General features: G+C 39.8%; 4 protein-coding genes across 4 annotated transcripts; all 4 read right to left on the bottom strand.

Moving 5' to 3' along the window:
• Positions 1-72: 72 nt before the first annotated feature.
• Positions 73-8,284, bottom strand: LOC146488778 (inosine-5'-monophosphate dehydrogenase 1-like). The gene is made up of 6 exons (XM_085113544.1): positions 7,639-8,284; positions 6,447-6,617; positions 5,995-6,176; positions 4,707-4,982; positions 2,650-2,992; positions 73-863 (listed from the first exon to the last, which is right to left on the bottom strand). The coding sequence occupies exons 1-6, from the start codon at positions 7,901-7,903 to the stop codon at positions 559-561; spliced, it is 1,542 nt and encodes a 513-aa protein (XP_084969670.1). The 5' UTR covers positions 7,904-8,284; the 3' UTR covers positions 73-558.
• A 2,026-nt stretch (positions 8,285-10,310) lies between these two features.
• Positions 10,311-12,564, bottom strand: LOC146488777 (uncharacterized). Its single transcript, XM_085113553.1, has 2 exons — positions 11,985-12,564; positions 10,311-10,587 (listed from the first exon to the last, which is right to left on the bottom strand). Exons 1-2 carry the CDS (start codon positions 12,420-12,422, stop codon positions 10,456-10,458), a joined length of 570 nt encoding a protein of 189 aa, XP_084969679.1. The 5' UTR covers positions 12,423-12,564; the 3' UTR covers positions 10,311-10,455.
• A 1,332-nt stretch (positions 12,565-13,896) lies between these two features.
• On the bottom strand, positions 13,897-17,993 carry LOC146488776 (signal recognition particle receptor subunit beta-like). The gene is made up of 8 exons (XM_085112328.1): positions 17,874-17,993; positions 17,544-17,638; positions 17,038-17,115; positions 16,448-16,533; positions 15,864-15,923; positions 15,709-15,785; positions 14,930-14,984; positions 13,897-14,166 (listed from the first exon to the last, which is right to left on the bottom strand). The coding sequence occupies exons 1-8, from the start codon at positions 17,974-17,976 to the stop codon at positions 13,953-13,955; spliced, it is 768 nt and encodes a 255-aa protein (XP_084968454.1). The 5' UTR covers positions 17,977-17,993; the 3' UTR covers positions 13,897-13,952.
• A 1,648-nt stretch (positions 17,994-19,641) lies between these two features.
• On the bottom strand, positions 19,642-22,133 carry LOC146488775 (ankyrin repeat domain-containing protein 49-like). The gene is made up of 2 exons (XM_085113536.1): positions 21,579-22,133; positions 19,642-19,937 (listed from the first exon to the last, which is right to left on the bottom strand). The coding sequence occupies exons 1-2, from the start codon at positions 22,012-22,014 to the stop codon at positions 19,681-19,683; spliced, it is 693 nt and encodes a 230-aa protein (XP_084969662.1). The 5' UTR covers positions 22,015-22,133; the 3' UTR covers positions 19,642-19,680.
• Positions 22,134-22,223: the final 90 nt, after the last annotated feature.

The following is a 22,223-nucleotide window of genomic DNA, read 5'->3' as shown; positions in this document are numbered from 1 at the left end:
GCATATCTGAAACAAAATATTCATTCGCCTGCAGGTGTTTGCTCTCGTAGGAAAAAAGACAACAACAAAAGCAGTTTTTGTATTTATCAAACATCGCAAAACTTTGTTAAATTAATACACGTCACACGATTCTTCCAAGACAGTCACTCCGACCAGCGGTTGTATTCAGCACTCATGCGCGCTAGTAGTTTAGTTTTCACTCAAACAGTCATTAGTCTATGCACAGCCACTCCTCTATTCCTCTATTCGCAGACTAACAAGCAGGATGATCAAACTGATCATTTAACCCACAAAAGTAACGCTTTGAAATTTCATAGTAATGTGAACTTGCAGCAAATTTTGTTCACTACTCAAACGACTTTAAGCTATGCTGTTTTCACTTTGGGGACTGATTTTTCAATTCTGTAGCCCTACCATAGTAGAGCGATGTGAAACACACAAGCGTGAGGGAAAATCGCGAACTCTCTCTCGATCGAGAGGATTTTCGCCTGCTATCCTATACCTCTGAGAAATAAGAGAAGACTCCATAGCATACAATTTTGAGGTGAATGTACTAAGCTAATACAGCCTCTTCTCGTACGAATGTAAACCGTGAACTCCTCCCTCCAACTGCGCTGAAGGAGATCTCTTCTCAAACTTGAGTTGCCCGTTGTACATCATAGACCGTGTTGCAGACAGACTCTGTGTACCCATGTCTTGACAGCCGTGTTGAATTCCCGTGTACAGGTATGGGACAAAGCGATGAATGCTGCCCTTATCAGGCACAGTTCCGGAAACTCCCTGTGCCACTTTCATTCTCTGGCTTTGTACAAAATAACGGCTTTGACTTGCGCTATGTTCCAGCGCGTCCAATGACCCCATACCTAATGACCAAAGGAAAACAACTGAACTTGCTAAGAGTTCCGTAATTAACACACGATCTGTCATCTATTTTTGCTTTTCCCAATTTTGGGCGCAGTTTTAAAATTAGCTTATTTCAAATGACCTTTAGCTTTAAAACCTCATTTCCGGATTTGCGATGAGGAAACTGCGTCGCTACTCGCTCTCATGCGCGTATGCAACTTAAAGTATTGTCTTAGCTTGTTTTTGTTATTGAATTCTTTGCTTTAGCAAGGAAACAAACTGTATCATAAAAAATCTTGATGAAATAGATGTCTTTTACTTAGTATTTGACAAATAGTCTTGTTTCCGTGCAGTTTAGCTGTTGTCACATGTACTCCATCTCGACCTGTGGATGAATAGCTCTTAAACAAACACTCGATACCGTATAATATCCACCTCATAGCGGTGAGATATGGTTTATTATCAAAATTGGCTTCTAAGGACCCATTAGGACCCCTTGGGAGATTTTAATGCGACTTTATTTTTTCACGAAAATTAACCAAGGATATTTCGGTTTCTAACGAAATATAAGAATTAACGGTAAGTTGGTGAAAAATTAATATTTCGATATATGATTAACAACCTTTTCTAAGTTGCTTTGATAGCAGATTAGATTTGCAGGGAGTGTAGCGTTTTCGTGTGTGTAGTGCAGAACTACTTCAAAATAGCACAACTGTGTTCACAAAAGTTATTCAATTGTCAAATATCTTTGTCATAGAAGCGCAGCCTTCTTTGGTGACGAGACCTGTGCGTTAGCCTTGGCTTACTTCTGTGAATTTTCTGCGCCAATATATTTTTCTTTACAGTAATCCCACAAAGCCAAAATCTGGAATAAAACCTGAGTGCAATGTCCATTAACGCCATTTTGATTATAAGAAAGCTCATTAGGCCAATAGGGTCCATCGATCGACATGAATTATGCTCCTGCTTGATGCAGGATGCCTCTTCAATGTGAAGTTCTCCCTCAAGGCCCTTCCAACTTCTGTTACATTTTCCAAAACTCTTTGCTACTACCAGTTTACAAGAAATGCTTCTAGGACGGACATGACAACGGCTCAAATTATCGCACGAAAGGCCAGACTACCACGCCTACAGATTAGTGTACTAATACGGAAATCCAGCTTAAATTCCATTAGGAAAGGGACTTATCTGTACTAAAATAACTGACACGAGATATCCACTAATTCGATTGAAGTTCAAGGACTGAGATCCTCGAGTAATAAGGTTTTAACGTAAGATCTTTTAATTAAACCCTTTCGACACTGGTTTCAAATGGTGTCGTTTGTTTGTTTGTCTTTTAAAGATATCGCCAAATGAGATAAGAGTTTGTATAAGAATTGATAGCCAAAAAAATCTATTCTTAAATGTGTTATTTTGCAACTTTCCCCACTCAAAGCCTAACATAAGAGTTCATTGAAACACACTACAGAATAGACCGCAGCCATTGATTTTAACTTTTTTTCTCGAACGCGTTTTTTCCCATACATTCTCTGTACTGAAAATTACAGGAAATATGTGGGAAAAAACACGATTGAGAAAAACGCAAACCAACCTACGGTTTCAGGTCTGGAAATTAAACGTGTTGTTCCTTTAAGCCTATATCTATGTTAGGTTTGGAGTGGAGAAAGTTACAAATATGTACATTCGCATGTAAATTTTTTAGCTTTCAATTCTGATGCAAACCTTTATAGTATTTTCCAACATGTTTCCCCGATTACCCATGAACCCATGATATTCTTTGTGATAAGGCATGTTGAACAATCTCACCTCTGTACTTCTTTAACCGGACTCCATCTGAGAAAAAGTACTCTCCTGGTGTCTCTGTGGTTCCCGCCAAAAGTGATCCCATCATAACTGTTGAAGCGCCGAGCGCAAGCGCTTTGATGATATGACCAACAGACCTGATCCCTCCATCAGCTACCACAGGCACACCAAACCTCCGCGCATACTCCGCCACGCGGAACACAGCGGTGGCTTGGGGCCGACCAACTGCCATAACCTCCTGTGTAATGCAAATAGAACCGCTGCCCATTCCCACTCGGATTGCATCTGCACCTGCGTCTATGAGGTTCTTAGCCTGGGCAGCGGTTACAACATTTCCAGCTATGACCTGCAAGAACACAATGCAATTTGAAGGTCATTTCGTTAGTATAAGATAAAATATTCGCGGGAGATCTGTATGTATATGGGCGTTTACAGTGGCGAGCCATTGCAAAGCCCATACAGATCGGACGCGAATATTTTATCGTTCTTGTGAAAAGAAACAACAAATTGAATGTAAAGTATTTTTATGCAATTCGGTCATTAGACATGCATGTCAAAATATCATAGGTCCCACAGGAGAGAAAGCACGGGACAATAGTACGATAATTTTTAGTCACTTGTAAACCGTGAGTATGGCGACAGGTCGTTTTCATTCTCCGAAAACAGAAGCGGGAGAAATTGCCTTACTGTCTGAAACAGTACCTAAAATACGAAATATAAAATGGGCGGTGAACGTTTTTACTACCTGGCAGAATACGAAAATGTACAAAAAAAAAAAAAAGCGCAGCTGGAAACAGTTGGAGGGAACGGACTTGAGAGAACGGATGTCGAGGACTTGTCAGCCCCACTCGAGCATATGTCAGCAAAGAGTTTAAACTTCTGACTGTGCTAATTCATTTGTGAAGTGGCGAAGCAAACTGGGGAACGGTACATTCCTAAGACGTTCTACCTACTTGTTTGCTGAATTAACCACCATTTGGGAAACGTACGGGGTTACATGGCTTTCAACATGCAGGACAAAATTGAAAGGAGGTAAAACGGCATTCTTTGAAGCGATATATTTTTTCTTTTGCATTTTAATCATTACAGATCTGTATCAAAAGTTAATGAATACTAATTAGCTGAGCAGGAGTTTGTATCAAAAGTTAATTCTACTGTTTAATAATTCATCAACCCCAGCCTTTCCCTGCTAGCTGCTACCTATTCAATCCCTCCCCGTGCTTTCAGACAGTTGATTTGTATTGGAGTTTACAGAGGTGTACATGTGACTCAAATACTACCTATTGATTGGTCATAACTTCGATGAATAATTAATGATTTTGCAATATTGGATCTCGATCGATACATTTCCAGATGAATATTTTAAAAACTATTTCATTAGCGCGCGTTGGATATGAGATGCTAGATAGCCAACGAGGCGCATAGCGCCAAGTTGGTTATAATCATTAACCGCGTTAGAAAGGCTAAACGGCGACAGCTTTTAGTTTTGGGAACTACGTGGTTTTCTTTACTTTTACATTCTCGTCCCCAAATCCTTTGGCTTCTCCTGGCTGCGCATTTCCCCCCCCCCCCCCCCCTTCCCCCTCAAGTCATACCAAAAATGGGTGGAGCCCTGGGGTCGAGAATGTCACATTGAAAGAAACCTCGAAATGATAACGCTCTGAGTTCAGTAAACGATCAAGGATGGTGACTGAAATCCGGTATTCGGTATTACAGACGACGATGATTTTAAGGTATATTTTTATGCTTCGATTGACTTAACCTGCCTGATAAGCCCCAGCTTTGGAGACAAAGTACATTTTATAATTGACAATTGATTAGCGGGGGATTTTCTGGTGGTGTAGATTCCACTCTCCTATAGCCTTTGTGGCTGGGGGTATTTTTTGGCTGATAACTTGACAAAAGTTTGATGACAGACCTGCGAAACGAGCGGGGACCATTTTCTTTGTTACTTGTATTTGCGCGTACGCTTTACAAACTCTTTATCTGCGCGAAGAAAGCTGTCGGCTTCGAAGGGCAACTTTCCCGTAACTGCGTGATTATGAAAGGGCACAACGCACCTGCAAATCTGGGTACTTCTCTTTGATGAACTTGATGAGATTGATCTGAAATAACGAGTTTCCCTGGGACGAGTCCAGCACTACTACATCGACACCAGCCTGCACTAAGGCCTCGATTCGGTGTTTGTCTTCCTCGCGCGTGCTTACTGCAGCTCCTACCAAGAGCTGTTTTTTGCTGTCTTTAGAGGCCAACGGATACTCGCGGTTTTTCTTGAGATCTGTGTGCGCGATCAATGACACCAACTCTCCCTTTTCGTTGACAATGGGCAGCTTTGCCTGCAAAAGGGTGCAAGGGTTATTCTATTAGACGGATCTGCGGTTAGAATGTACAACTAACATGTAAGTGAGAAATTTTAAATTACTTTCAGGACAAGCAACACAGGCCGGTACACACTCGGGATTTTTTTAAGACCCGCACGAACATTCAATAGCAATCAGAATACGAGACAGCACGCTTTACAAGGTTGACGAGCTATTTTCATTTCGTACTGGTTAAAATATGGCTTTTGTAGATGCCCAACCAACGAAAAGAGTAAGACCTTTTTCTGATTCAGCGCACAAATTGACAGATGTGCAGTCGATCACAAAAACCACAAAAACAGCCACGTTCCGCTTCCGCTCTCCTCGCCACTGCACAACATTCCAAAAATCGTAACAAATCGAGTTCAATCAACAGTGAAAATCGCAGATGGTTAACACAGGTGATTTGACGCACTTAAATTCCCCGATGATATCGCATCCGAAATCCCAGCTGTTTGAGTTGCCCTTGGCCTACCGACTCCATCTTGATTAGAAAATGTGACAATAACAAACCGCGTCAGGAAAGTTGTACATATTAGTACAAATGTCTGGTTTGATAAGATTGTTTGACCGCCGGGTAAAGAGATTCGAGTGCTGACGTTTCGAGCTTAGCCCTTTTTTTAGAGTGAAGCAAACAGTTGTGGGTTGTATGCGGTTTATAAAGTGAGCAGCGCAGCTACTGTCGATTTGGAAGACCAAACCAATCGCTCGACACTTTAACCCACCTTTCTTTCCTACCTTTTTTTTCATGTGACCATATTTCCACAAATAGTATTTTTGCTCAGTATTTAACCCACATGCATAAAACCCACAAGTCCTTGATACGAACGGAAACGAATCAAATAACCTTATCAACAACTCATCTGGGGGAAACAGCAATACTCCTAGTTGGTGCATGCTTCGGATTGCGACTTAACCTTTTACCTACAGTATGTTTCACATGGTGTTTACTTGAACAAAGCGTTTGTTAAAACTTTGCCGACTTTACCTTTTTACTTTTCTGTAAGATCTGATTGGCTTCTCTCAGCGTACATCCTGACTGAGCCACAATTAGCTGGTCCAGCGGTGTCATTACTCTGTCCAGCGTAGAATCATACTGATCTTCATCAAGAAAATCGATGTCACGTGACGTAACGATTCCAGTTAAAACCCCACCAAGTCGCCCAGTATCTGGAGAACAAAAGAATAACAAGTTGTGGATGGGATTGATCACGTTCAGGTCACATGATCAGGACTGGCGATGATGTTGGGGAAGCGCCAAAAATTCTGTGATCATTTGCAATCGCGTGACCGTGATGGCAGACGATTCATACATGCCTCCTACGATCGTGCAATCGTGTGATCTTCTGGAAAGCAGTGTTCCGCGAAAAGAAGCCAAACTGGGCTCCATAAATTCGGACCAGGTTTCAATCTATGACACATGAGTATTTAGTTACTTACCGGTCAGTGGTATGCCAGAAAAACCAAACTTCTTCTTAATCTCCATGACGTCACGAACGGTGTGAGAAGGGCTAAGGACGATGGGATCGCTGATAAATCCTTGTTTAAACTTCTTTACTTTGTGTACTTCATTGGCTTGAAATTCCACGCTGCAGTTATGATGGATTATTCCTGGGGAGACGAAGAGTGAAGCGACGGAAAAGCATTATATCACAGTGTGGCAAAACCGAAGAATCAAACTTTATAGAGATTTTAGACCAAACGGAAAACAAATCAAAATAAACTGAAATATATTGAGATATGTTTATGGCTTTTTCGTGGTAGCACCGAGCCTGGTGTGAGACAATAAGAAAACAAACTGTTCTTAGATAAATAGAAATTCGCAGCAATTTGAAGGAGGTACCGTGATCTGGAAAAAATATGTGATACTGTAACTATTTATATTTACTTTCTCCTTTTTATTGTACATAACATGATACGCTTTTCTATCTTATAGTAGCTATAAATTATGCAGGGCCCCTATTGATGCCAGCCTAGTGTTAAAAGGGCCAACCTGCCTAAATAAAGATGACTTGACTTCACCCGGAACTTGCGGCGTCGGATTGACCACTCTGCCACCCCACCCCTAGAGCTTCAAGAAAATTACCGTGTGGTGCGTGGATTTAATTGTCACGCGATTTGTCGCAACTATTTAACTTTTAAAACTCTTCAGTTAAAGCGGCAAACAATACAAACTTCATTTGATTGCTTTAAGTTTAAATAAGGTCAGATTTCTCTGTTTTATTTAAATTAAAATAGTTTGTATTAATTCCACTCCATGAATGAAGTTAAATAAATAAATAAAAATCATCTGGGTGATGATAAACGAGGTTGAGCAGATTTGTATTAAACCAGTGTAAACTCAAGCCGGTCCGGAACTTGAGCGATCGTCGATTTTGTGACCTCGTTGTTTCCGAGTAAAAAGTAGATATAAAATAAAAGAAGACGTCAGACAACATTTAGCGAATATTTCAGCACAAAGTTCATGTTATTTACCGGATTCTGTCCGCGCGGGTTTCTCTCTCTTGTATATTAAAACTCTTGGGGCACGAACTCGACTGTTTGCATTTAAAACATCTACATCATGGATTTTCCTTGGGCAATTGAAGGAAAATCAAACAAATGATGCATCAATTTTAGTAATAATCCATACCTATTCCTCCGTGAAGCGCCATCGCAATTGCCATTTTGGATTCTGTCACGGTGTCCATTGGCGAGCTAACCAGAGGAGTCTTTAGTGAAATCTTTCTAGTGAGAGCTGAAGCAAGATCAACAGTATCGGCGGTAAAATTGATGAATCCTGGTAAAATAAGGAAGTCATCGTAGGTTAAACCTTCACCGTTCCCAAACAACTGATTCGCACTCAAACCGTCTTCAGGGACATAACTTGTGTGACCGCTAATTAAATATTCCGCCATGTTTGACGTGGAAACCTCCTGTCGTTTAGTTCTGTGTCGGGATCTTCGAGATCACAAGAGTACTCACAGCGCGATAATAAGCTGATGACAATCACAACAATGTAGATGATCGGTGTTTTGAAAGCTCTCCTCTTGTCGCCAGAAACCTTACAAGTTCTTGTCGACAGTAACAGTGCCGGTGAATTAAGGCAGGATGCGTCACTGATCTCGAACTACTGCGATCTGACGAGATTCTGGTTGGAAATTGCAATCGCTAACTGTTTCAGTACTCGTTTATCCGTGCTATACTGTTGAAAGATGATATTTCTTTTGCACGCGGCAAGCTGGAGAGAAGTAACTGAGCGACACTGGGGTGAACGTCGTAGTGGTAATATCACGCGCGTCTTTTAACGAGATGCAAATAGTTAAAGATATGCTGACAAGTGTCACGAGTGCTTTGAAATAGTCCTCAAGGGACAAAAATATTACCAAATATTTGCATACCATATCGCATGACCTATGCATTGTCAAATATCCATTGGCTCTGAAGATTAGGCAACCGGCAAAAAGAATTAAAAAATACTCTAGCAATAACGATGCTAGATTACGAGTAGTGTCTTTTCTTTGCCGGAAGAATAGTAGAACACACAGAGAGTAGTCAGGAAGGACAAAAGTGCGCGAGTAAAAAATGGGTTGCCGCGGGAAAGGATTGCGTGTAACAGGTGGTATTCTCGCGCGCCAACTCGCATGTTTTCTCGTTATTAGAGTAACCAAAGAGAGGTTGCCTGCGATCTTATAAGACAATTATTGATTAGCTTTCAGTTGCTAACAAACTGAATTACACCATGGTTGAATAATTAACAACATATTATTTATTTCGTTTTTATTTTCAACAAGTATACAAATTATAGTAATATAGTCAATTTACACGTCAAGAATATAACAGGCCAGGCCTCCAGATTTTGTCCAAAGTAGTTTGGATAAAGCTGTGAGGTGTGACTTCAGTTGCAACGCTTCAAGAGGGTCGAGCATGCGTATTATACAGTTGTATTGTGAACTCTCCAACTCCTCAATCAAATAGTGGAATGGATTGTCAGCGTCTATTTTAAGGCCCCATCCGCACTTATTCGTTTTCAAAAGTCTCATCTTGCCGAAAACGTTATAATATTTTCCCCCATCCTAGTGTTTTTGTATCGTTTTCACCTGTCCACGCTCTAACGCTCGGAAACAATGAAAACGACTTGGAACTGGGTTGCGCATATGCAGATGCCCCAATTTGGACTGAGACCTATGTCGTGTCTTTTCCCCCGCAACAAACTTTCATGTTGCAAAAAAGTAGAAACAGCGTTTACGTTTACTTGTACGTGGAGGCGGTAATACTGCGCGCAACCGAACAATCGCAACTTGCAACGCAACAATTCAGTGTTACGCTTCCCTGCTAGCAGAGGCCTCTTTTCCGTTGTATTTGCGCCCGTCAGTTCAGCGAATACAACGGAAAAGAGGCCTCGACTCTGCTAGCAGGGAATTGTTGGACCACCAGTTGCAAGAAAATGTTGCCGGTATTATTTGGCCTTTACATCATCATTGTTTTCAAAAGTTTTCGTTTCCACCTGTCCACATATACACTAAACGACGGAGCGGTTTCAAAAGTCACCACTTTCGTTTCCGAAAATCTCCGTTTTCATCAGGGTTTCGATCGTTTTAGTATGGACAGTAGGCAAAAACGTATCAAAAAGTATGCGTTTTCAAACGGAAACGTACGCATTAGCGTCGGTGGACGGCGCCTATCTACTGTGTCCTGATTTTAACGAATTAGTAGGTATAACTTAAATGAAATTTGAAGAAAACATGGTCGACATTATAGCTGTCGAATAGACAGATAAGCTTTAAAAATTTTAAGTTCACTGAGTTCAAGATTGCAAGGTCAAAGTCGAAACACTTTGTACTTTCAGCGCAAACCCTGAGTTCATTTTACCCAGACAACACAATAGAGACATTAGATTCTAGTACAAGTGCAACTACCAACAAGACATTTGACTGCAAGTTTTTAACGAATTACTGTAAGAAGAGATATGTCCCTGCAAACTTAATTTTATTCTATGTGAGCAACAAGCTTGACACAGCTATAATGTTGGTAGCTAAATTTGTGATTCCAAAAGACGAGATCACCTACATTTCGATTTCACCACTTCTTCGTTCTCACAAAAACTCTAAGTAAATGACGACGGCTATCTCGTTTTCCCGCCAAAATGACACTGGTTCACGCGTGCGCACTCTTTGTCTATTGGAAAAACGCGGGCTCGTAGTCATACTCGTACTTTTACTAGAATCTTAATGTCTCTAATAGTCTGCAGAGCATGAAAAACGGTTATTTTTTTATCAATCTTAGGTGTTTGTCTTGAATGGGTGCTTCTAGCTCTGGAAGAACTCATCCTCTTCGCTTACTTTGGCTTTTTAAAGTCACTAAGTTAGCTGCTTTGTAGCTGGTTTACAAAATATTTCACTTCCAACGGTGTCGGGGGACGTTTGGTCACGTGGTGCCGCGCCTAAAGGTAGCGGTTGGTAAGCTGTTATCAAGAGAGAAACTCGGGCTCCTGGCTTCCTGTGGAGCTGTCTGCTGCCTCTCCCCGGGAACTCTCCAACTCCTCAATCAAATAGTGGAATGGATTGTCAGGTCTCTTGTAAACGATTTGAGCAGCTAGGTTCTGACATGAAACAAAAGGAAAATAAGCGTTGGCAAAGTTATTTCGATTATTTATATCTATAGAGGCCCGTTTAAGATTTTGCAGCACTGGTTCAGTCTGGTTGAAAAACAGCACTAGGTCAGCACGAGGTCACCTGGATATGCTGAACTATTTTGGCGAAGATTGGGTGGGGGCAATGAAGTTTAGAGCGTATAGCTATTTTATTCACGTCATGATTATTCAGTCAGTCACTCAGTCAATCAGTCAGTCAATCAGTCAGTCAGTCAGTCAGTCAGTCAGTCATTCAGTCAGGGTATTTGGTGAGTCTGTCAAGGTTATTTGGTGAGTCCGTCAGTCAGTCAGTCAGGGTATTTGGTGAGTCTGTCAAGGGTATTTGGTGAGTCTGTCAGTCAGTCAGTCAGTCAGTCAGTCAGTCAGTCAGTTGAAATGGATAAGGGGGTTGGTTTCTAAAGAAACTGTGGTGCTGCGTCGGTGGGGAGTAGAAACGAATGTTTGGTTTATCAGCACAGTTGAAATATAACATAACCTTTACTTATCAACTCTGTCGATAAAACCAAACTTTAGTCAGTCAGACAGACAGTCAATCAGTGCACTGTTGTCAGTTAATCCTGCAATTACTGTACGTTTATTACAGACAGTCAGAAGCATAGTCATATTCAGTCAGTCTGTCGAACACACCACTGTTTCTTACAACATGCAGATGGTCTTAATAAATGGTCAATTATCCATGCTCCGAATCTTCCCACCATCAGTTCCCTGATAACCGAAACTTAAAAGATGTCAAGTTCTTATGCCAAGTCGACAATAATTTTGCAATTTGTTTCTGGTCTGGGCCCAAAAAGCTAATAAACTGAGCTGAGATTAAAAAAAAAACAGTAAGGTTACTTTATCCTGTATTTTGTTCAGAAAACCGGTCAACAATGTCAGCAAAACGATAAAAGAACAGGTCTACATTTGCATTAAAAACAGGGCCGAGGACTATTCTTTCAAATTGCTTTCGTTTTTACTACAAAGGGATTTAAAACGGTTAAAATGTGGCCGAACAGTTTTTCAACTGGGACTAGCACTGAATTGCCGAACGTGTTTAGTTAAGAGAAATGTGGTGACGTTTTATTGTGAAATATTCAATTTGCTAGGTATATAAAATGAATATTATACCTAATATGCTAATTATCTCGATCCGTGCGAAGTACCCGGACCGGCTTCGCTGTGTATTTAAACCATATCACTGTTTAAACTGTGAATTTGATTAAAAAGTATCGTACGCGTTGAGACCGGAATTCGGTTGGTACCATTACATGACCAATATATAGAATGAAAACTGGTGAAATTTTAAATTGTCGAGTTTTCGTTTAAGATTATGGAAATTAAAAATTTCAATTTAATTTGTATCTCACCTGAAAGAGCCGTAGAATCTGATGTTTTTCCAGATATTTCACAGACTGGATGAAAGGATCGTCTTCTGTGGCCTGTATTTCGAAGGTTTCTCCTTCGCTCTTTCTAGCGACTGCATCACTATCCAATGAATTTTCGTGTTTTCCCACGAAACTTACTTCTGTAGAATCCGAATTAAACGACGTACTTGCTGTTCTCGGTTGAACAGTTGCATCATCCAGATTTACGTTGTGATCAGCGGAGAGAGAAGAGTTTAAGCTAGTTTCCTCTGCTGTACAATCCGAAACACTTTCTTTCCTGTTGAATTCACTGTCTCCTGTTTCTTGTAATGATGCGCTATCTTGGCTTTCATCGTCGTTTATACTTTTAAAATCGTCACCCGCAATTTTGTCGGGGTTTTTCGTTGACGGCCGTGAATCTAACAATACATTTTCGCTCATGATTTTCCGTCGTCAACAGTGAGCTACATCAGAAGAATCGTTAATTAAAAGCAAAAGATTTTGCAAGTTAACATAGCCATTTAGATTGTTCATTGTTTGGGAAAATCGCTGTTTGTATTGAATGTTTTATTGAATTTTCTTTCACATGCTAATCGCCAACAATTAAGGTGACTGCTGCCATGGCAACGAGTTCAATTTAATAACATACCAGTTCTTTTAGATGGTGGCTAATAACCTTGTCATAAGCCATTGTTTTGAAGCAATTATGCTTGTAAATTTGAATTGAAAAGAAATATTACACACGGATTACACCTGACAACACATCTGTCACGGTCATGTCAATTTTTATCATCCCTTCCCTTCAGACAAAGAAAAAAAATTTTCATTTTGGCCTTATCACGGTTTGCGACGCCATTTTGACGACTACGCAAACACGTCTTGAAATAACAGTGTTTGTATGGAGGATTTACAAACAATAACCGAGGAATGTAGCTGTGCTAGAAAGCATCTAGTTGCGTTTTGACATTTCCATGCATTTGTCTGTAAAGCGAGCGAGCCGTGAACTGCTACTAAAAATTGTTCGCGGGAAAAAAATACAGGGAAATGTATGGAAAGTTCAAAACGCCACTGGACGCTTTCTGGCACAGCTACATCCCTCCAATATTTTTCTTAAAATCCTTTTCCAAGTCATGCCAAAAGTACCCAATTCATGAATTTTTTAGAAGCGATGTTTAATGAAATTATTCGACATCGAATCTCCATACAAACGCTGTTATTTCAAGACGTGTTTGCCTACTCGTCAAAGTGGCGTCGAAAGTCACGAAGTCAAATACCCAATCAAAGAGGAGTAATGACAATTAAATTATCATGCTCAAGGAAAAGCAGTCTAAACATAAGTCTGCTCGGGAAAGGCTTGACTCAAGGAATTAATTCAGACAGAGGTTCCTAGTATTCTTTTGGGGTCCAAAAGGTAACTTCTTTGCTGGTTGAAGTATTCACTGGCCGTCACAGGAGCATCCGGCGGTAGAGATGAACTCAGGATAAGGTAATTTTTTTCCTTTTTTGTCATTCAGGGGTAAGAGGAAACAAAGGAAATTTTGCGGCAAGAATTGTTTTATTCTCGATGCAGTGGGAGACATTGCAAACGAGTTAAATATTGATGTTCCAAAGATTTAAGATGAAAAATTATTGGGAGAGAAAAAGCAACCAAACAAATAAACCAATAACAACAAAACAAAGAAATGAAAATAACAAAAAAAAAAAAAAGCAAAACAAAACAGAAACAAAAAAAAAAGATGATTTTGATGAGTATATGCCACCGTGAAACATATAAACTTGAGTATGTCAAATTTTCTTGAAAAGGAAAGACAAGCCATTTAAATGGAGAACGTTGGCGACGGGAGAATGGATAGTACTGTTGTTATTTGCCACAAAGTATAAAAAACAAACCAAAAAAAAAACACGACATGCGGAATAATACTTAACAGTTTATTTCTTGTTTCGCGTACATTATTTGATTTGTTGACGTTTTTAAGCAATCTTTTCCAGCCATTGTTCCACTGCAGTCAATTTAGCCTCTCCGTCCGCCTGTCCCTTAGCACTGCACTCTACAAACTCCACCTTCACTGGTAACACGTGACTGAACTCAAAATCCTTGCCTTTCTTCCCGACATACACCGCGGTGCTAGTTGAGCCGCCATCTTGACCTTGCAGGGCAGCGGCGCGTGTGACGCGCAGAGTGTTACTGAAAATGAAAAAAAGAAAGAAAAAAAAGAAGGGCAAGTGGTTGGTTAAAACAACGAACAAGAGTCAGATGGATAGCAAAAATAAAAGCTTTTCAAACAGAATATGAAAGACAAAAAAACGGGACTGCATGATGGCGTAATAAGGGTATACCACATGCCTTTGTCTGTCTGGAGAAAGCGAAAACAGGGACTGTGTTTGCCTTATACCGGAGAGTTGCGCGCCGTTTACACGTCTCCGTTTTTTCATTGTTTTTACCAAACATCATACGATTGAAAACGCTTCGAAAACAGAGATGCCAAAAAGACTAATCCGAAGTGGAGATATTTGAAAACGGAAACTTATTGCTCACGTGTGGACAGCAAAAACGAATGAAAACTGAGGTCTACTTCCTTGTCTATCGACGTCACTACGCTACGCCGATCTCAAGTGAAGTCTGTTTCAAGTCCATACCAGAAACTCGCGCAAAATACGCCCGAAGTTGGTACAAATCGCTTAGTTCCAGGCCGAATACCTTTGGCGTAGCGTACATGTTTTCCAGCATGGGCTGTATACAGGAAAAACAACAACAACAACAACAACAACAAAAACAAAATCAAAACAAAAACAAAAACCAAAATCAAACAAACTCTTATAAATATGCAGTATCGCTTCAAAGTAAGTTGACAGTCTCGAATCGATCCTCGCGAGTATCGAGTATCGAGTCAAGAATCGAGAGTCGATTCATTTGTATTTTGTCTATTATCTTTTAAAGTATTCCTTACATTTCTTTTTCTAGCTGAGACTTAATCACACTCTGTGACTTGGCCATTGTAAGGTCTGGAGAAGAAAAAGATCAATCAATGAAACACAACAACACAAAAACAACAACAAAACAAGAAAATACTCTTAAAAGGAGTTTGTATTTACAGTAAGTTGGGGAAAAACACGGCCCTCAGTATCATTATGGGGCAAATTTCAATAGATGTTACTTATCCTCACTAATTTATTATTTTAGATGCAACTCAAGTTATTGTAAGGCTTTATTTTTGCTTTTTCAGTTAAGTTGGGGCTTAAAGGCTCGTGATTTTGGAAACGAATGGTCTTTAATTCTATGTTTTTTCCTACATCAGGAAAATAAAAAAATTAGATGAAATTAGATTAAGATAAGATTGAAATCTTTTAAGAATGCAGTAGGAGGTGGGGAAAGGGAGGTGGCGGTGGGGGTGGTGGTGCCATGCTCATGGAACAACAACTTCCTATAGAAGGTTCCATGCATGGTGGGATTGTTTTAGAATTGTGCACATCGATGGCTTTGACAAAAGGATGGTCCTTCTTGACCCTGACTGCAACTCCGTGTCCCCAGTGTGAGATATCAAACTTTGTGTTTACTTTAAGTATGTACAGTGTAACAAGTATCCTGTATTATTTAGCCATGTACTGTATGTAGAGTAGTGTAAAGTTTTGTATTGTAGGCATTAAGTATTTTTTTAACAAAGGCATTAATTTAAAAACAAGCTTTGTGTTAATCTCAAGTTATCAGACAGTGTGTTAATAATTTTACCTTGTTTGTTACAGACAACGAGGATGGAAGCAGCAGACCTTGATAAATGTTTGTCACCGAGAATGTCATACATGATCCTGCAATGAGTCAAACAAATTCATCTTCAGTTGCATGCTAAAATGAAATAATAAATTTAAATCTTCAGCAATACTTACTCAGCGACATCCCTCTGTTCTCGTGGGAAGTTCACACTATCGACAACAAACAAGAATCCCCTGGGAGAAAAGGAAATATTTCAGGAATGTGTAGCTACCAGAATGTAGAGTGTGTAAACAGCAAACAAAAGAAAACAATAATGCACATGTATATGCTTTAATGTAGTGGCAGTGTAATGTGATCAAGTCCTTCCATTCAGCCTTTTAGCGAAAAAAAAAAAAAAAGAAAAATTAATATGGATCCATATTTAATGCACACAATCCACAGCGTATGCTAAAACTGAACAGCACAAGTTTGGAATGTCTTGCATCCTTCTTGCAGCAAACCCTTCAAATACCCATAAGCACGTAAATTATGATCATCCGGGTGAGTGTAGACTTTCTGAGAAGGACTGTTTGAGGTGATATTGACTGACGTTTTGACAACCTGAGCGGAAGTCATCATCATAGTCAAGTAAATTGTGGAATGTCAGTAGATGGTATAAATGTCTCTGGTTATTGACCCCACTGGTCAACAAAGTTGAGAAGTTATTGGTCGTTTGTCAGTTAAGCTGTAATGTGAAGACGATAGTAATTCTACTAACCTTGCTTGGTTCTTGTATTGTTCTAAAAACCTTGTTCTTACTCTCTCATGACCAGGCAAATCTATCAAGTCCAGCACCTTACCACTCTGTTTATGGAAAGAAATAATTATGAAAACATTGTTAACTGGTAAAAACTTGTATTGAATCACTCAACGATTACAGACCGAACATAGTAATACTTCTTAAGTACTGAAGGTTGGGACCAGCACAGTGGGGTTAATATATACCTTCAGGATCATGCCTTAGTGTCTGCAATGGAGAAACCCTAACAACAAGAACGATTTTCAGTAATTCTCTTTGCAGTAATTCAACTCCTGTGTGGCATAATAACGGTGGCCAATTTACATTTAGTTATCAACTCTGTTGATAAACCAAATATTTGTAACAACAAGAGCCACCCTCAGTAAAATTGATTTTTTTGGGGTTGCATGAGATGAAAATTGATGAAAGTGTACTGGCGGCAACAATCTGGTTTTCTGGATAGTGGCAAGAAAAATCATGAAAAACTACATTCTGCTATGGATGTACAACTAAAAGTTAAATTTGACCTGGAGAAAACAATGTGATATATGCAAATCTATACAAGTTACCTTGTTTCCTTTTAATTTGTATTGATCTTTGTTTTCTTTTATTGATGTGTGGGTCATCACATATTTTCCACTAGAGAGCTAAAAACAGAAACAAAATTGAATACATCACAAAAGAAGTGTCTCAGTCAATCTTTATACAGAATAATAAAGTATCCTACAAGATGGGGGGGGGGGAGGGGAGACAGGAATTTGACATTTTTAGGTTTTTAAATGTCAATTACCCCACCCTTGGGTTTTCATTAAGAGTCAAATCACTTGTGGATGTCAAATCCATCTAAATCAGTCATCAGCTGTGGATGTCAAAATTCCTACCCGGGTAGAGCTTCACAAAGTCAAATTCCCATGGGTTGCCCACCCCCCCCCCCCCCCTACCATCCTGGGGCAAACCATTGATACATACATGTAGGTGCATAAAACCTGCATGAACATACGGTATCAATGCACAGTGAAGTGTGTCATCATTTTATTAAATGTTACCATGTAACAAAATACAACTGAAGACTTACTCTGCTAAATAGCAGTGTTTTGCCAGAGTCTGTCAAGCCAATCAAAATGACACTGCGGCCTCTGGAGTGACTTCTACCAAATATGAAGTACAGCACTGAAACGAGTAAACAAAATAAATAAAAATATTATATAACCTGTTGCCTGGCTATTAAGTAGTTTAGTAAATGAACACGTCTCTTACAGATTCGTTCCTTTCCCTCGTCGTTTTCACTTTCATAAATACAACACGTCATCCCTTAGATCGGGAACTTGTCAAAGAAAAAGAACTGAAGAAAAAAATACTGTAAACACTGACAATATCAATCAATAAAAATAACTTAATAACAAACCTGTAGTCAGGATGACAATAAAACTGGCAATGAGAATGCCGTACACTGTTCCATTTGGGCTTTCAAACAAATCAATAACCAAAGAACGAACGCTGGTCGCCATTTTGGAGAAATTGTGAGCCCGCGATCATTGAATTTTTTTTCATTGTGACGTCGAGTACTCTGTATATGATACATTGTGAAGTCTCGCCTCAAGCCAACTCCCAACGGCTAGCAGACTAGTAAGGTATTTTCATAGTGTGGTCTAGGAGCTTAAAAAAAGGCCATCCATTGGTCAGAGAGAGGAAGATTTCCAAGGAAGGGGGGGGGGGGGGGGGGAGAGAGACACCCCTACGGACCTATATAAGCTGTACATTATGCGCCGATCAACTCGATACTTCAACATCCCCCCCCCGGGCAAACCCCGGGCATTTGAACTTTTGAAGATTGGATCGTTCAAATTCCCGCCCCCTAGGGCCCAAATGGTGTTCAAATGCCCTACTCTTATCGTCGGATTTGTCTGTCAAATGCCCGTCCTAAAGAACAATCGTTGTCGGCTCCTGTCATGAGTTACTACAAAAACCACAACTTTAACATTGAAACTCATGATTGGAAATTGAATTTATTAAGTCGGACGATGTCAATCAGCAAGTGTAAACTGTTCACGGCAAAGGTTGTTATAACGAGAAATACATAATAACATATTTAAAATAAGTTAGCCGGCTACGTAGACTGTTCAAGTGGCAGGGTATTCTGCAGCTTAAGCCAAAGCAGCGGTTTTTCATTCGACAATATTTTTTCTCTTTAACTGTTCACTGCTGTTTTATGGCTATTCTAAAAACCTCTGCAAATGCATAGAAATACATATTAATTAGTTAGCCGGCTACGTAGAATGTTGTTCGAGTGGCAGGATATTCTGCAATTTAAGCCAAAGCGGTTTTTCATTCGACAGTGTTTATTTCTTTCACTACTCACTGCGGGACAAAGCCGCAGCTTGACTCCTTGTATAAAAAATCTACATCGTTTACATACAATCTATGAAAATAATTAATATTTAAGCACTCTCACTTTTGAAGACCTTTTTTGGTAAGCTTTCATTGTAATGCTGTATCTCTTCCTTTTCTCATCCATATCGTCCAAACACGTGTTTATAGCTGTTAGCGACTTCGGCGACCTCCCAAAAAAGCGATTTGAAACCTGACACTTCCGGTTCAATTTTCCCCACCCCACCCAGGCAAGGTCAAATTCCCCACCCCCGGGAAGGCTTTACCCGTCAAATTCCCCACTCCCGGGCACAGAAAATAGTCAAATGCCCGGGGTTTGCCCGGGGGGGGGGGGGGGGGGGGATGTTGAAGTTTCGATTTGATCGGCGCATTATAGGTATGTGCAGTGCCAAAGGTTATGGTTTTTGAGTTGTTTTGGTCTGATGAGTTATCATTTGAATAAAATGTTTTCTGGTTTTTCCCACAAAGTAGTCAAAAAAGATATAAATTACGATGTTTTGACTGCTCACTGCTAGTCTTCATCAGGTGACGAGGTCAACAGATGACATGTCACTATACAAGAAACTGTTTGGATGGAACAGTCTTACCCCGATGAGGATCAAAATGCAATTTGATCCCAACCAACAACTGAGAAACAAATAGTGATGCATGACCTGTTTACCTCAACTCATTGCCTGATAAAGGCAAGGAGTGTCCCTGTGAGCAGTCACAACATCGTGCTCTATATCTTAGTTGACTGCCTTCAAAGACACAATAAAACACATTATTGTTCCCACAACTTTTTCAAAACACTTATCATTTTATTATTTTTTGCTTTAAATAAGTTATTTAACATTGATACAGTCTTCAACAATTTCAAACAATTCGTAATGTTTTCCACTCCGATATGCAATGTCATATGCTGTTTCATTCTGCATGTTGAGTACTTTAGGATCCAACCATCTGTTGCATAACAATAACTGTAGTGTTGTGGTTCCACCAACTCCACTTGCAGCAAAATGAAGGGGAGTCTGTTTACCATTGGTCCGTGCATTAATGTCGGCCCCATTCTGTAAGAGCAGTGACGCCACATTTGTCTTACCTGTCAACAGAAATAGCAAAATTAATCATGTGGGGTTATTCGGTGCCATTTGCAAATTCTACCATTCTTTACAAATTATGCAAAATGTTTTGTTCATCTTCAAACCCTTCCCAAAGAAAGTCTTTTGGGTTTACCTTTGGATTCCCTTCTCACCAAAAAGTGTCAATAATTTAGCTTCACACTTCACAGCTTCCTTTGGGAGGGGATGGATATTTTCTGGAACTGGACAATGGACAATGGAATGATTGACAATCTGTGTTTTGTGCAGGGAGGGGTGGGAGCTACCTCAGCTCTATTGTAAATTGCAATAGCTGAAATAGTAAGTCTGTGGACTTGTTTCTTAAAATAACATATAAGGGTGGGGTGGAAACCAATATTTTCTGGGACTGGACAGTGGAATGATTGGAAAATTGTGTTTTGCACAGGGAGGGGTGGGAGCTACCTCATGATCTACTGTGATAACTGAAATAGTAAGTCTGTAGACATGGTACTTAAAATAACATGTGGAACATTTTCCACTTTTAATAAGTTGTATGGACTGCTTAAGGAAGCACCTGCCTGGAACTAAACACAGACCACATTACATAGATACACCAACAAGCTAGAGAGTGCCTTTTAGCCCTAAACACCACCTCAAAAGATCCTTTTGGATAATATTAATGGTTAGGATCTTGGACACTGTCTACCTTGTTACGTATCCTAGCACAATGACATGTGCTTGTAAAATGAACTGCGTTTTGTACCAGCTGGAAGGCAACAGTATCCTCTCCAGTGCACAAGGGTGACCAAAGTTGCTGAACAACTCCAGTAATTGGTGGTTTTCACCTCACACATCGTCACGCAAGTAAAAAAATGAAATCCTCAACCATTCAATAGATAATGTCAAGAAATTGATATGTTGTAAAAGAGTGATACATAAACAACATGTGAAAGCCACGGTGCTGTGCGATATCTCATAATCGAGTTATTCGAGAAAATGTACCACGGAAAATTACAGAGTTTAGTATGGGATGCCAAGTTGGTGGACACCAACATAGCCACCAATGTGGTGGCCCGAAACCAGCAAAAACATCTGGAGTTTACTTTGGTTATTTCAAAGCCTTTCTTCTCTCTGCTGAACTTTCACACATTGACATAGACGTTTCTATTACAAGTTAGCTGATCAGACCTAAAAAAACACGAGGTAAATCGATGTTTTCATGTACGTGGCATGTTTAGAGCAGCAATCCTTCTGTCACGCGCTATGCAAAAATCTAAAATTCAAACTGCCCTATTTTCAAAACAAATAATGCTATCCTGCTGAAAACAAGCAAGCCAATTGAAATTTATATTTTCTTTTATGTGATGAAGATAAAAACTCAAAATTGTGTTTAGCTATGAATTTCAGTTTTTTATGACGTCATGTGAAAACCAAGAATATATACTGTTATGGTGCTGTTTCACACACACAAAAAATGTTGCACTGCGAGTTACAGGAAAAGCAGACTAATTTACTTTTTGCAACGTTGTGAGATATGTTGCAGTGTGTAACATGTTTTCTACAGCTTGTAATGTAATGCTCTCGTCAGCATTGTTTTGCAAGTTGAAGAAAAATTTGCCTCCTGTAATTTATGCAGCTAACGGCATATTCAAGATATTCACCCCATCTACAAGCACAGTGCAAAGGTTGCCAGCCGTCCTCTGTTATAGCTGTCACATCTGCTCCTCTTTCTAAAAGAATTCTCACCACGTCCAAATGTCCATTATAAGAAGCTCTGTGAAGCGGTGAATACCCATCCTCATCTGTACAGTTGATGAGTGAAGGATCTTTGTCTAGTATCTGCACTACATGATCAAGTATTCCATTCTCACAAGATTCAAGCATAACTTTAGGTGATGGTGAAATTTCTTGATCTAAATTTTCTTCCTTGATTTCTTGCAAACTGTTTCTTTCATCAATTTCCTGATTATCCTCTAATGGAACCATCGAAGACGGGAGAAAATCTACGACATGAGGCTTTTCACTGTTAACTTGAGTTTCCTTTAAGTCCTGCTTTTGAAATTCTTTTTCATCGTCACTAGAATCAACGTCTGACATGTTCAGTTCTTTCAATCAGTCAATTTCTTTCAAATTAGAGTTGAAAACTGATTACATGGCAATAACTAGGACCGTCCGCCATATTGAAATGGTCATCTAGTTCCCAGGTTGCTCTGCAGAGCATGGTGATGCCCCTGGGACATTTGCCAAAAACAGCTTAGCAGCTGCGGCTTTCAGGAAAATCAAAATTCATGCGATACCTGTCGAAA

The sequence above is a fragment of the Pavona decussata genome, unplaced genomic scaffold (genome assembly GCF_977016875.1).
Source record: "Pavona decussata unplaced genomic scaffold, jaPavDecu1.1 SCAFFOLD_8, whole genome shotgun sequence".
In the NCBI taxonomy this organism is placed as follows: Eukaryota; Metazoa; Cnidaria; class Anthozoa; order Scleractinia; family Agariciidae; genus Pavona; species Pavona decussata.
This window is presented reverse-complemented; position numbering and strand designations above follow the sequence as displayed.